Here is a 14,320-nt window from a genome sequence, read left to right as displayed (position 1 = left end):
GCTGTTCGAATCATAGAATGGTTACAACACAGGTCACATCATGCTTGTACATCTCCAAAAATCACTCCCAACTGAAAACAAAATGCTTATTTTACTAGGAAGTGATCCATGGTGGAGCAAAAAGCAGAAGTACTTTCATATTGTTTTTCCATCTTGTAATATTTTTTGAAGCATCTATATTTTTAAGTTTTCAGGAGTTATCATTGTTTGTCCCATTCAAATAAAATTACTTACATGATCCAGCACTTGGCTTTTGGTGGCATTATATTTTGCTGCTATTGCATCAGCAACAGCATTACCTCCAATAAATAAGGTGTTCCAGTTGTGTGAGCTGAAAAGTAAAAAATACAAATTCATACCCAATGTAAAAATGGATGTATTCAAATTTTTAAAAAAATTCTTATCTCTTGAAATCATGGATTTAAGAATGGAACTGAACATTACATCATCAACAAACATCTCCACTTCTAACCTTATTAATGGAAGGAAGGTTAAGGTGTTGAAGTAGCTGAAGATGGTTAGGCCCAAGACATTACCCTGAGGAACAGACACATCTGGGGCTGAAACTCCCTTAATGCCCACTGACTTCAGCTTCACCAGAATTTCTTGATGCCACCCTCAGTTACATGCTGCCTTGATGCCAACGGCAGTCACTCACTTCCAATCTGAATTCAACTCTATGGTTCGTATTTAAACCAAGGCTGTAAAGAAATCCAGAGCATGTAGTCCTGGCAAAATCCAAACTGAGCAAATGATAAGTTCCACTTGAGAGCACTGTAATGGCATTGTCTACCACTTTGATAGTAGAATGACTGGGCAGTATTAACCAGATTAGATTTGCCCTTTTTTTTGTGGTTACAGTGTAACTAAGAAATTTTCCACATTGTAGGTTAGGTGCCAGTGTCATAACTTCCCTGGAACAACTTAGTCAGAACTATAGCCAGGATATCATCCAGTCCGCAGGCTTGGCTGCATCTAGCCCCAGTTGTTTCAATATTATGTGCATTGAATTGAACTGGCTGCACTTGTGAGGACAACATTAGGATGCCCAGATAGATCATTACTTAGCACTGCTGAAGATGGTTGCAGCCGGGCAAGTGTTGTGACCTCAGCTGAGATGTTTGCTACATACACAAAATGGACTGATTTTACATGACTAACCTTTGTACATTGCTTTTTGATAAAGTGCATTACATTTGGAATACTGAGACTAATTACTTTTATATGTTCTCTGTCACACACACACACCTCTATGTATACCAAAATCTGTGCATTTTGAATCGTATTTTGAAATGTCTCCAAAAATCACACAATTTTATTGCTTTACTGGAGACCAACAAAATTAGGCAAGAAAATTTCAACCTTGGAATGATCTCTACATTAGAGGATACACAAGCTTTAATGCTGTAAATCTAATTTCAGTGCACTGATATCCAACCTGTTACTCTTGGCCTTTTCTTGAGCTGCTTTACTTCTCTTGAATGCAGAAGAACCTGAGGTAGTATCATCATTTTCATCTTTCTCCTCTCTTATCGTTGATGGCAAAATATGCATCATCCTGCCCTGAATAAAACAAAGTCACTTTTCTAGCCACTTCTCTTTTGATTACAAATTATTATTTACATGTTCTCGGAAGGGCAATTTCTGAAATATTTTTAGACACTGGTAGTGCTTTAAAAATAATACATTTAAGACCTTAGTAAATGCAACCAGACTGCACAGTGACACAACACACTGATATACCAATGTGCTAACGTTACCTAACTTTAATATCAATACAATGAACATTTAAGAGAAAAATTACAAAGTATTGATTGACTTTAACTTAAATGTCACAAATTTCTGGACTTGCACCAAGGGCTTTTTTTCCTAAGAGAAAACATCTAACACCACTTTAAGATGCAAGAAAGTTTTGTGTAAACTCTGCACACCACTAGTCCGAATTAATGCAACAATCAAGGAAATTTCCTTGCAATATACAAGTGCAGTTCTAAAACTCTGCTCAATAAGACCAAGAGGAATATTAGAAAAGATGTAATGGAAGCTTACATAATGCAATCCATGCCTCCAACCCATTACATAGAGAGAATATGTTGAAGTGGATATGGTTTTAGCCAAGTAACACATGTATCAAACTAACCTGCTTATTTAATAAATCTCTACAGAGACCAGTTGCAAGCTGGCATAACTTAAGCCACGTATTAATCTAGTGGTTAGGGGGACATGCACATGTTCATCAGGCCTCTAACATTATAACTTTATCTACCTCTTTTGGGTAGGAAGGAAAATAAAGGGAAGTGGAGAATCTTGACAAATGGAGTTCCTCCAAGTTAAAACAGTGAGCAATATACTCATTGAAACTCCAAGTCATTGATCAAGGCTGAAGTACAATGGGAACATGTCACTGAATGCTGCAAATCTTTTAAACTCAATTTCAACCAATAATTTAATACGTTTCCTGCCTAAAAGATGGAAGCTCAGTGCAGTGCTGTTTTAACTGGTTGCCTTGTATTAATTTTTCCAATAGTTCAGTTTAGACACCTGAAGATTTTACATATTGCTCATAGAAAGATATACTGACCTATTTACTCTAATCCTATGTTAATCCTTTTTTTGTTTTTATTCTCCCCACATTTTCAAGGACTCCCTCCCAGATTCTGCCTTTCTCCTACACACTGGGGGCAAATTACAGTGTCAAATTAATCCATCAACCTGCATTTTTCTGGGGGAATAACATAGGATTGAACCCAGGTTTCTGGTGCTGTGAGGCAGCAGCCCTACTAGCTGCACAACTGTACCAACCATATGCTGATAAAAACAATTATACCCAATAAAAAATTTCTTAACTGGTATCCTGAATTCCAAAAATGTTTGCATCACTGCAAAAGAATAGCATCAGGATGAATGAGAAAGATAAAGAAAATGCAAAGCTCAAGAGTAACATTATGAAGTAATACACAAATGAAATTTTATAAGAGTGCCTATCTTCAAGATTCAAGAAAGTATTTGTGGATAATAATCGCTTATCTTTAGTCTTTTCAGATATTTAAAACTCTTTCAATTTTTATCTTACAATTCCAAGCTGTGAGTATGTTTACATTTTTTTAAAATGATATTTTAGTTATAACTCACTGGGGTGTAATCCTACAGGCAGTTGGTTTCTACCATCTTCTGAGTTTAATAAATTACCTATTTTACTATAAATCTTTGAAACTGTTCATCAGGAACACCAAAGCCTTAAGGAAAACTTGCCATGAATTTTCTGATCTCCCGTCATTGCAGAGATTGTGGAGGAAGTAAAGCTGGTTGGGAAGAGGATGCGGGGAGAGAAATTGAATCAAAAGATCAATGGAGCAATGATTCAGACAGATTATTACCAGGGTGGGGTAAAGAGAGGGGATTGGAGCAGATTACAGGGTGGTGGATGGGTGGTCAGGCAGATGACTTGGTGGTACAGCTAATGTGGGTAGCAGGTGGACGTTTGTGACCACTAATGATGGGAACTTCAAGGCGACACCCAGCTGGAGGACAGCATTGCTTTGGACCGTCCAACAGTGGTCCAGATAGGATGGAGGTTTTTAATTAAATAAAGCAGGCGAAATTGAAAAATGTGGGATATTAAAATCTTAAGATTATGTTTATTTTTGTAATGAAGAACTTGCTCCACCTTGAAACAAGTACCCAAATGAAAATCTAATACTCTACTTGGAAACAAATTTACAACCACTACTCATTAGTTATGTGGTCTGCAAATGTAGCCCGCAAATGTAGTCTAAACCAGCCAAATTACAGGACTCCATTTCAAAACACAGGTGATTATATTAAAACTAAATTCAATATGAGTCAATGTGATCTCCCACATTTTGATCTCTTAAAACATTAAAATGAGTTTTCCAGATTTTCCCACATAACCTTGATTTTGTTTTGGCATTTCAAATATGGCTAGATGAACAAATGTGTTTCTACCCAACAGTATTTTTTCCTCATTAACCAAAAGAGACATTTGGCACTCAAGATCAAAGTTGATCATTTAAGTTATCAAGAAAAGTACATTTTCATACATAGGCAACATTTTGCATTCTCAAATTATGTTTCTTGTAACTAAACACCCCAGACTCTTCAGATGTAACAACCAACACTGAATAGTGATGGGATCAGACAAAGGAAACAATTTATTTAGAAAAGACAAAACGTATGTCACTGGAATCTTATTCAATTCTTTGTGGAAACATGGAATTAAATCATCACTGTACATTTTGTTGTATGGTTCAATTAAATTCAACCGGAAACATGTAGAATTGCTACAAACATACCTGAAATACACCACCATCTAATTCAGCAAGGGCCCGCACAGCATGTTCGGGTATCATAAAAGTAATGAAAGCAAATCCCTTTGGTTTCTTGGTTAGACTGTCTATAGGAAAGTGAATTTCTGATAATGGACCTGTTGGTGTTTAATGGAAATGCATTATTTTAAATGAATACAATAACTATTTTAATACAACTAGATTTAATTCTCTGACTTAAGCTGATGCCAAATCAGGACAATTATTTGCAACATTTCTCAAGAAAATTACGTATTAGTGATCAATATGAAGTAACAGCTATAACAGTTGTGTTTTGTGCATTTATGAAGAATCTACAATCCAAGTCATCATTCATCTTCATAGAGGTTGATTATACAACTCACAATACACTTGCACCAACTATTTTGTGCAATTCAATAAGCTTTGAATATTTACTGGTTCCATTGATCTCACATATAGCCAACAAGATGTTTAGTAAATGGCAGCTGAAAAAACTCAGTATTCCAGTGTTTTCTCATGAGCATGGTGAAATAACGACTGAGTGGCAGAATAACATGCATTTACTTATTGTGAGGGCTTGATTTTATTTATCTGACTGTATTTATTTGGATGCTAACATCCCTACCTGAACAAGATTGAACTGAAAAATTGTGCAATTATACAAATTTGGTCCAGGCATCCATGTGCTGACTGCAATTTACAGTATTGAGCTGAATGAGGTGGATTTGGCCTGCTCCTACAGTCCTTGCCCATCTTCACTTGCCTGGGCTGGATGAAGAGAGCCAACTGAGCTGACCGTCCATATCCAGAAGGCACCCAGCTAATCAAGGCAAGATCTCAGTGGCAAGTAGACCACAGGTAGTGCACTGACAAAGCCTGCCCCAGAACAGTCTTGACTGCCTTTCATGGGAGGCAAAGCTAAGAGTGTTACTTTGCCTTGTGTTAAAACTTTCAAGACTCTGTCATTTTTTTGTTCATATTCAGAGACACATTAACACCACTAACATTACAGAAAATTATTTATAATATTAAAGCATATTAACATCATAAGAAATAATGAAAAATAGTGAATGAAAATAAAAAAAACTCCTAATCTCCATGCCACGAAGACGAAAAATGGAGATTCCAACCCTATGTCAAGTTTGATTGATCTAGATGGTGAAATATTTCCCAGTATGATGTAAGTACATCACTTACTTTTGTGCAAATGTCTTAGTGTCATTGGTTCTAATGACTTGGCCCGTCCTATTTTGCAGTCCAATTAACAGGAATGTGCTCAGCATCTTATTATTTGCAAGGAAACATTCAAGGCTGAATGACAGCATGACTACTTTTATTCTGATTTGAGACCAATTCCTTAAATTGAATGCAATCCATGCATCACTGACCATCGACCGTTTAAATTCATCATGGGATTCTGTCTACAAGGTATTAGGTTCAAATATTCTTATCCACAACTCTGGAGATAACTAAGAAAGAATTTGTTGGAATTACAATTGCAGAGTCAACAAACTGCAGAATTAACTATATGCTGTTACAAACCATCTCTCTTCTAAGTGCAGTTATCAGTTAAAAGTCAAATCTGAAAAAACATACATGATTGGTACCAAAAATGGAACATTGGGTTAAAAGAGGCCAAGGCCTAAATTTTGCAAGTTAATCTGCACGTAGCTACTAGCATTCCTTGCAGTTATGTTTGGGAGTTCAAGATTTCTACCTGTCTGTGTGCATAATAATGGCTATTCACCAATGTTTCTTCTATATGCATAGGAACAAGAAGTAGTAGAGATTTCTCACTGCTTACAATGAAGAATCCACTGAGTTCTTCTCCACTGATTTCAATGGAGGAAAATGGCAATGAAAAATTAAAAATTTAAAGAAATTAATATTTTTCCATTTTTATTTAACTAAGTTTGTTTTAATGTTTTAAGTGTTTTGAAATGTTATAGTTATGTTTGAACATATTATTAAAATTTAGAAAATAATGAAAACTACAAAACTTAAAAATCCGATACATTAAATGGGTCAGACTGCAGCCATCCAAACCACTGTCCTACATGCCACACCATCCCTGCCACATGAACAGTTTTAGTTCTCAGCTCTGTGATCACCCTGCAGGCAGATCGGCCTGTGAGCACAGACCATTGCAAAGCCTCAACCTCTGTACTGCACTGATGATCTTTGACAAAGAAGTTGTTAAAGAATTATTTTGGTGTTTTTAAACATCTGATAAGAGATTTAAAAAACAGTTGAAATTAATATGCAAAATACTTTAAAACATATTAAACTGCTGTTATAAAACAACTTTGCAGAGATATTAAAACAAAAACACAGAACTACTTTGCTAAACCTACCTTTTTAATTAAGGTCAGTGACCTCATTCAAGTACCAACAGTTCTGCAGTTCAGCAGTCCGTGTACTTAACAGCAATGTGCTAACAAATTATGTTAGTAAAATATTCAAAGTTAGCACATTTAATTTTGCTCTGATTTGTGGAACACCTCAAGACTCAATTGCTAGGTCTGAGAATGGAGCAGGAGGTTAGGCGTACCTGTATCTGACCTCCAGCATGTTCCACATTGCAGTGTGAAGTTGCAAAGGCCCGGATGCACTAATATGGGTAGTGCAACTTTATCGACAATCTGGCCCAATGTCTTGACAGCCAGCTAAGTTTCTTTCAATCATTTTGTGATTGCAGTTGTGATTTGCTATTCATCCATTGGTATTGGTTTATTATTGTCACTTGTACTGAGGTACAGTGAAAAGCTTGTCTTACAAACTGATCGACAGGTCAATTCATGACAGTGCAGTTACATTGAGTTAGTACAGAGTGCATTGATGTAGTACAGGTAAAAACAATAACAGTACAGAGTAAATTGTCACAGCTACAGAGATAGTGCAGTGCAATAAGGTGCAAGGTCACAACAAGGTAGATCATGAGGTCATAGTCCATCTCATTGTATAAGGGAACCATTCAATAGTCTTATCACAGTAGGGTAGAAGCTGTCCTTAAGTCTGGAGGTATGTGCCCTCAGGCACTTGTATCTTCTACCCAATGGAAGAGGAGAGAATGTCCCGGGTGGGTAGGGTCTTTGATTATGCTGGCTGCTACACCAAGACAACAAGAGGTACAGACAGAGTCCAAGGAGGGGAGGCTGTTGTCCGTGATGTGCTGGGATGTGTCCACAACTCTCTGCAGCTTCTTGCTGTCTTGGACAGAGCAGTTGCCATACCAAGCCATGATACATCCAGATAGAATGCTTTCTCTGGTGCATTGGTAAAAGTTGGTGAGAGTTAAAGGGGACAAACCAAATTTCTTTAGCCTCCTGAGGAAGTAGAGGCGCTGGTGAGCTTTCTTGTCCGTGGCATCTACGTGATTTGACCAGGACAGGCTGTTGGTGATGTTCACTCCCAGGAACTTGAAGCTCTCAACCCTATCAACCTCAGCACCATTGGTGTAGACAGGTGCATGTACACCACCCCCTTTCCTGAAAGCAATGACCAGCTCTTTTGTTTCGTTGACATTGAGGGAAAGGTTGTTGTCATGACACCATTCCACTAAGCTCTCTATCTCCTTCCTGTACTCCGACTCATCGCTGTCTGAGATAAGGCCTACAATGGTGGTATCATCTGCAAACTTGTAGATGTTAGAGCAGAATCTGGCCACACAGTTGTGAGTGTATAGGGAGTAGAGCAGAGGGCTGAGGACGCAGCCTTGTGGGGCACCAGTGTTGAGAATAATTGTGTCAGAGGTATTGCTGCCTATCCTCACTGATTGCAGTCTTGTTTGTTTGAAAGTTAAGGATCCAGTCACAGAGGGAGGTGTTGAGTCCTAGGTCTCGGAGTTTGGTGACAAGCTTGCTTGGAATTATTGTATTGAAGGCAGAGCTGTAGTCAATAAACAATAGTCTAACATATGTGTCTTTACTGTCCAACATATGTGTCTTTACTGTCCAGATGCTCCAGAGCTGAGTGTAGGGCCAGGGAGATGGCATCCGCTGTAGACCTGTTTCGCCAATAGGCGAATTGCAATGGGTCCAGGTTGTCTGGTAGGCTGGAGTTGATGCGTGCCATGACCAACCTCTCAAAGCACTTCATGATGGTGGATGTAAGAGCCACCGGTCGGTAGTCATTGAGGCACGTTACCTTGCTTTTCTTTGGTACCGGGATGATAGTGGTCTTCTTAAAACAGGAGGGAACCTGCGATTGAAGCAGGGAGAGGTTGAATATGTCCACAAATACTTCTGCCAGCTGATCAGCACAAGATCTGGCACATGGCCCGGGACACCAACTGGGCCAGGTGCTTTCCTTGTGTTTACTCTCCAGAAGACTGATCTTACATCCTCCACTGTGATCACAGGTTCAGCTGCGTTGGTGGGTCTCAGGGTGGATGGTGACAATCCACTTCCCTTTTGTTCAAAACGTGCATAGAATGCGTTAAGTTCATCAGGAAGGGATGCACTGTTGTTAGCCATGCAGCCTGACTCCGTCTTGTAGCCTGTTATGGCAATGTAAGCCCTGCCATAACTGGCAGCTGGTCAGGGACTCTATTTTGAGTTGGTATTGTCTCTTGGCATCCCTGATAGGTTTTCGAAGGTCATACCACGATCTCTTGTACAGATCAGGATCACCAGATTTGTGTGCAGCAGTCCTCTCCTTCAGTAGGGAGTAGATCTCCTGGTTCATCCATGGTTTCCTGTTTGGGAACACCCGGATTGTCTTCTTTGGTTATACAGTCCTCCACACACTTGCTGATAAAGTCTGTGATGGTGGTGGCATACTCTTCAAGGCTGTCAGCTGAGTCTTTGAACATGGATCAGTCCACTGTCTCAAAGCAGTCACGTAGGAGCTCATCTGCTTCCTCAGACTAGCACTGCACGACTCTCCGTACCGGATCCTCCCGTTTCAGTTTCTGTTTGTATGCAGGGAGAAGGAGCACAGCCTGGTGGTCTGATTTCCCAAAGTGAGGACGAGGGGTGGCTCGGAAAGCATCTTTGATGGTTGTATAGCAGTGGTCAAGGGTGTTGGCGCCCCTGGTGGATCAGGAGATGTGCTGATAGTAGTTTGGTAACACACTCTTGAGGTTGGCCTGATTGAAGTCCCCTGCGATGACGAAGAGGGCCTCAGGGTCTGCTGAGTATCCATTCCTATTCAGGGATTCCATTCCCCTTTCCTCACAGCCTCCCCCACCTCAATCCCCACCCAAAGTACCATGCTGCAGAGGATCGAGGCATTTTTTTTCCAGCAAGTTCTCAACAGAAAAACCATGGAACATCCACATGGGTCTGCAGAAAGGGCAGGCAACTTTATGCTGACTGTAAATTCTGGGCTATTATTAACTAAAAAGTTAGAGAGATCTTCCCTTAGAACCAATTGAAATGAAGGTCAGAAAAATGAAATTTATAAATTTTGAGCTGTCATAGCAAACAACCGGGCAAAGCAGCATTAATGATCCAAAGCACCTGCTTCTTTCTAATTTTAGCTACAACATTGCTTGAATGTAGACTTAATACAATTTTACAAACAGCTTTTATGAAACTCGCAAAATTTGATCTTGAAATATTTGTCACTGATAAGCTGTAGAGTAGAAGAAATATTAGCTGCTTACCATATTTAGAAAAAACTTTTTCTAAGTCTTCTTCTGTACAGGTATACGGTAAGTTTCGAACAAACAATCTTCCTGAATCAGAGATATCCTCTTCCACCTCATTTGCTTTCTTTTGTTTTTTCAGCCATTTTTGATTGTCATCTTTCTTAAACTGGTTTAGTTTTTCTGCATTATGCACTCTAAAAAGTTCAATGTATCTTCTACCTTTAAATAAGCAGGAAGTATTTTGGGATTAACAAGTATTGACACTATTCCAGACATTAAATCTTTGCTGTACAAGGTTGGGTTATTGGACAAGGTCTACTGCTCTGCCAAAATCTCTTACCCATATACTCTCTATTTCTCTTCAAAGCCTTTTCAACATCATCTTCTGATTGGAAATCTACATATACATACCCTGCAAAAGAAATAAATTCCAAAAAACAGTATTTATTTATCAAATACCGAATCACTTTTCTCAACATGATGAATATAAACAATTTGTCAAATTCAACAACAACTTGACTTTGTATAACATTTTCTATGTAGCAGAATGTTCATGGCCAAATAAAATTGACAGAGTCAAAGGAGAAAATAAAAGCAACCAAAAGCTTGGTCAAATAGATGTTTTTTAATTAGTTTCTTAAGTGGGTGGAGGAGGAGCTTAGTCTAACAGCAAAAGCTAACTTCATATAGTTGGCTATCTTCCCAATGCCACCCCAATGAATTTTCACTGAGCAACCAATCTACACTACGGAAAACATTTTTCGAAAACAATTTGAACAACAGTGGAAGCATTGTTTCCAAATTGAATTGGTTAGATCAAAATATTGATAAGCTGTGACAATGTGCAAGCAATGAACAAAGATTGGATTTGTGAAGGGAGAACAATAAAAGAAGCATTCCTTAAGTTAAACTTAAAGGTAATGAAGCCAATGGTTTGGACATTATAAGGAAAAGTTAGCTTTATGGTTATGGACTAATAATACGTGTTCAAAATTCATGTATTATTAGTCGAAGCAACTAAGGAATTCAAACTGTAAAACCAGATTCATCACTCTATAGCCAGTACAATTCAGTCCACATGACTTCATGAAATAGAAGTGTGAATTGGCTACATTAAAGGCAATGGGTTAAAACCACTTTGCAGTTACAGTATTTAACAAGGCCTTTATTCATCAATGGAGAAAATTTTCCATGTCTGGTCAATAAAATGCTGCACAAATTTAATCTGGCTAATTACTTCTCCATTACTTTATTTTCAATCATCAGGTGGAATCTGATCCACAACTTTATCAAGTTACAGCTACTCATCAATAAGCTACACAATATTATCAAGTTGAACCTACTCATCAATAACACAGATGCGAAGTTTAAGTTCTGCCACAATTACTGAGTGTTAGAACTTATTACAGCCTTATTCTATACATTGACAAATGAGCTGAACTCCAGAGGCTGGGCAAGATAAACATCAGAAATGAATAGTGCACCAAGAAACCAACATCTTCAGGTATAGGGAGCATAGACAAAAAGTTTCTCCTTAGCTCAGTCCCATGTGGCCAACTTGTATTTTGATACTATGTGACCAAGTCCTCGACTTTCTAGATAGGAGAAACAGCCCATGTTAATCCTCCCGACAACCTTGTATATCTGAATAAGAACACTTCTCATTCTTCTAGATTTGAAAGAGGACAAGCTTCCTCGTTCACTCATGGGAAAAACATCCTCCATCCTGCTGATCCACAGGCTAGTACATCTGTTGTCAGGTATGAAAACCAAAAGATGCATGGTGTTACATATGTGATCTTACAAAAGTAAAAGGTCTTGCTGTGATCGTACAGATCACATATGTACTATCACAACAAGACCTTTTACTTTTGTACTCAAACCTACTGCAAAGGTAAACATATCATATGCCTTCCTGATTGCTGACATGTTACCTTTCAGCATCTTCTGAAAAAGTACACTCAGGACCCTTCTGTATATAAATACTCACCATTTCAAAAATATTTTGTCCTTCTTATCTTCCAGCAAAGGTGCATAACCTTACACTTTGTCATACGGAATTCCATTTGTCACCCACTTGTTTAGCCCACCTGTTATCTTTGGAGCCCCTACGTGTCCTTCATGTTTCCCTTGACATTCAAAGGCATGATCATTAACAAGACTCCAGTTTTTGTGGTGATCACCCTGCACCAGGAACTTAACTGGGTAATTACTATGGCTAGAAGAACAGTTTAAAAAGGTAAAGACATCACCACCTATAGGTTCTCTTTTAATTCACATGCATTTCCAAGAAAGGCCATCCTCTCTTGATGGATGTATTGTCATTTGTCCATCATTGATGGTTACACATCCTGGAAATTCCAACCTAATAGTACTGTATAAGTACATTCATTACAAGGGCTGTAAGCTTCCTCAAGACATTACTGATTTGGACAACACATCAAGAGCTGACTGGAACTACTGACAGTACTGCTAGCAGAACAGTTGCTAAACCAGTTTGCTTTTACTGCTTTCATCCTATTCAGCAGATTTTTATTAATACAAGTATATTCAACAATAAAATTGAATTCATACTCTATAATATAAACACTCTAGAATACATATTAAAATAATTTGCTGTTTATCATTATGCAATAAGATAATACAAGAGTACTCTCTACCATTTTATATACAACACAAATACTGAATGACTTAAGATTTCTAATGACGCAAAATACAGCACTAACATCAAAGCTTTATTTCATATTTATAAAAGATACAAAAATGTACATCACTTTCTAAAACATATACTTCATCAAGGAGAATGTGAAGAATTGGTAACTGACCTGTAGTGCTGCCACTTGCATTTTTGATTATTCGAATGGCTACAGGTTTCAAAGGAACAAAGAATTCTCTTACTTGTTTCTGAAGAGAAATCAGAAAACAAAATGAATGTCCATAAAAACAAGTCCATGTACACATATGATTAAAATGCTGGGTTTAACTCTGGTTCAATTAATTTGCATTTATTTAATTTACCATATTCAAATGTTATCAAAACTGAAGGTTTTTTTTTCCTTACGCTCCCAATTAGAATTTTTTTCTGCCTCTATCTCTACCCTTTTCTCCCCTGTAACTGTTTATTTGTTGGTCCATCGGGAATTATTAATGTTTTTCTTCTTTCTTTTGTAACCCTAATTTTATTCCCATCAGCAATATAATTTTACAAGTAGTAAATTTACAAATATAAAATACCACAGCTCTTTCAGCGATACTTCCATTAACCAGGTTACAATGCACTACATATTCTTTATCAATAGCTGCTCACCATGTCATCAAAAAAGCTGAAATCAATTTTCACAACCTACATAAAATGTAGAAAATTCCATTTCAGATAGAATTTTATTTCCTCTGCCTCTGTCCAATACTGCAAAAGTAAATTCCCAAATTGTACATTTGTTCACAAAAGAGATTATATAATCAATGCAACAGAAAACACAAAACAACTATACCTCTTTTACGTTAAAGCAGGCACCTCGGAGCTTCAAAGTATAGGATGTGGTAGCTTCATTCTTATGGGTTCTTTTCTGAAAATAATTATACAACACTGTTCATATTAATGAGCCATAAATTTATTCACGCATTTCATTTTTCATTCTTCTTTTACATTTGTGTAATTTTTAAGTTTTATGATATAAAACATTGGAATCAAAAATATATTGCACTGTCCAGTCAAAAAGGTTAACCAAATAATACAAAATTCTTTATGTTTAATGTTTTTGAGTTCTTAAATACAGAGGACATCTGGCTAGACACAAGTCCACTTTTTCACTTGCTGGAACCATCTAATCATTATGGATTTTATACTTAAGGTCTCCACAATCGTGCAAATATTTAAAGTCTTTAAATAACGCTTTCTAGACATAAACCCACAGGATTACAAATCAATGACTTAATTGGGGAAAGAACCATAGTGACCCCAATAGTCCCTGGACAAAGATAAATGAAAGCACAAAGAAATAATAAAAACTGAAATATTTTCAAACCTCCAGTTCTTTTTTCTTCCTCCATTCTGGTCCTAGTTTCTCTAGTTTTCCACCTTGCTCTTTTTCCTCACCAATTTTGTGTAATAATGTATTTCCTTCAGAGGATAACTTAATTTCTTCATCAGTTTCAGATCCTTCATCAACAACTTCAGAATTCTCTTCTGCTTTTTTAACTACTTTTGATCTTAAGTAATCCATATCCGATACTGTTTTCTCCAATGCAAGCTTTTCTTCTGTTTGCTTTTGTGCCCCTGGAAGTTAAAATATTACAAGCAGGTGACTTCTTTCTAGATCATGGCCAATACCACTTTATTACTATAAAAGATCCAAGTATATTCAAGACCATAACTCCTTCCATTCAATACAGGGTAAAACTTGCTTCTTGCCTACTGCCT

The 14,320-nt window shown here is 37.5% G+C and overlaps 1 protein-coding gene across 2 annotated transcripts in view; it reads right to left on the bottom strand.

Moving 5' to 3' along the window:
* Positions 1 to 14,320, bottom strand: part of rbm19 (RNA binding motif protein 19) — a 216,903-nt gene that overhangs the window by 182,588 nt on the left and 19,995 nt on the right. For both annotated transcript variants that reach the window (XM_052032338.1, XM_052032340.1), the window contains exons 6-13: positions 13,926 to 14,176; positions 13,392 to 13,466; positions 12,726 to 12,804; positions 10,241 to 10,312; positions 9,916 to 10,119; positions 4,314 to 4,444; positions 1,439 to 1,563; positions 235 to 331 (exon numbers count right to left, since the gene is read on the bottom strand). In XM_052032338.1, the coding sequence (XP_051888298.1) occupies positions 235 to 331; positions 1,439 to 1,563; positions 4,314 to 4,444; positions 9,916 to 10,119; positions 10,241 to 10,312; positions 12,726 to 12,804; positions 13,392 to 13,466; positions 13,926 to 14,176 (1,034 nt within the window). The remainder of the gene's footprint in view (positions 1 to 234; positions 332 to 1,438; positions 1,564 to 4,313; positions 4,445 to 9,915; positions 10,120 to 10,240; positions 10,313 to 12,725; positions 12,805 to 13,391; positions 13,467 to 13,925; positions 14,177 to 14,320) is intronic.

Source organism: Pristis pectinata, chromosome 17 (genome assembly GCF_009764475.1).
Source record: "Pristis pectinata isolate sPriPec2 chromosome 17, sPriPec2.1.pri, whole genome shotgun sequence".
In the NCBI taxonomy this organism is placed as follows: Eukaryota; Metazoa; Chordata; class Chondrichthyes; order Rhinopristiformes; family Pristidae; genus Pristis; species Pristis pectinata.
Note: the sequence above shows the minus strand (reverse complement) of the source record. Positions and strands in the feature narration are given on the sequence as shown.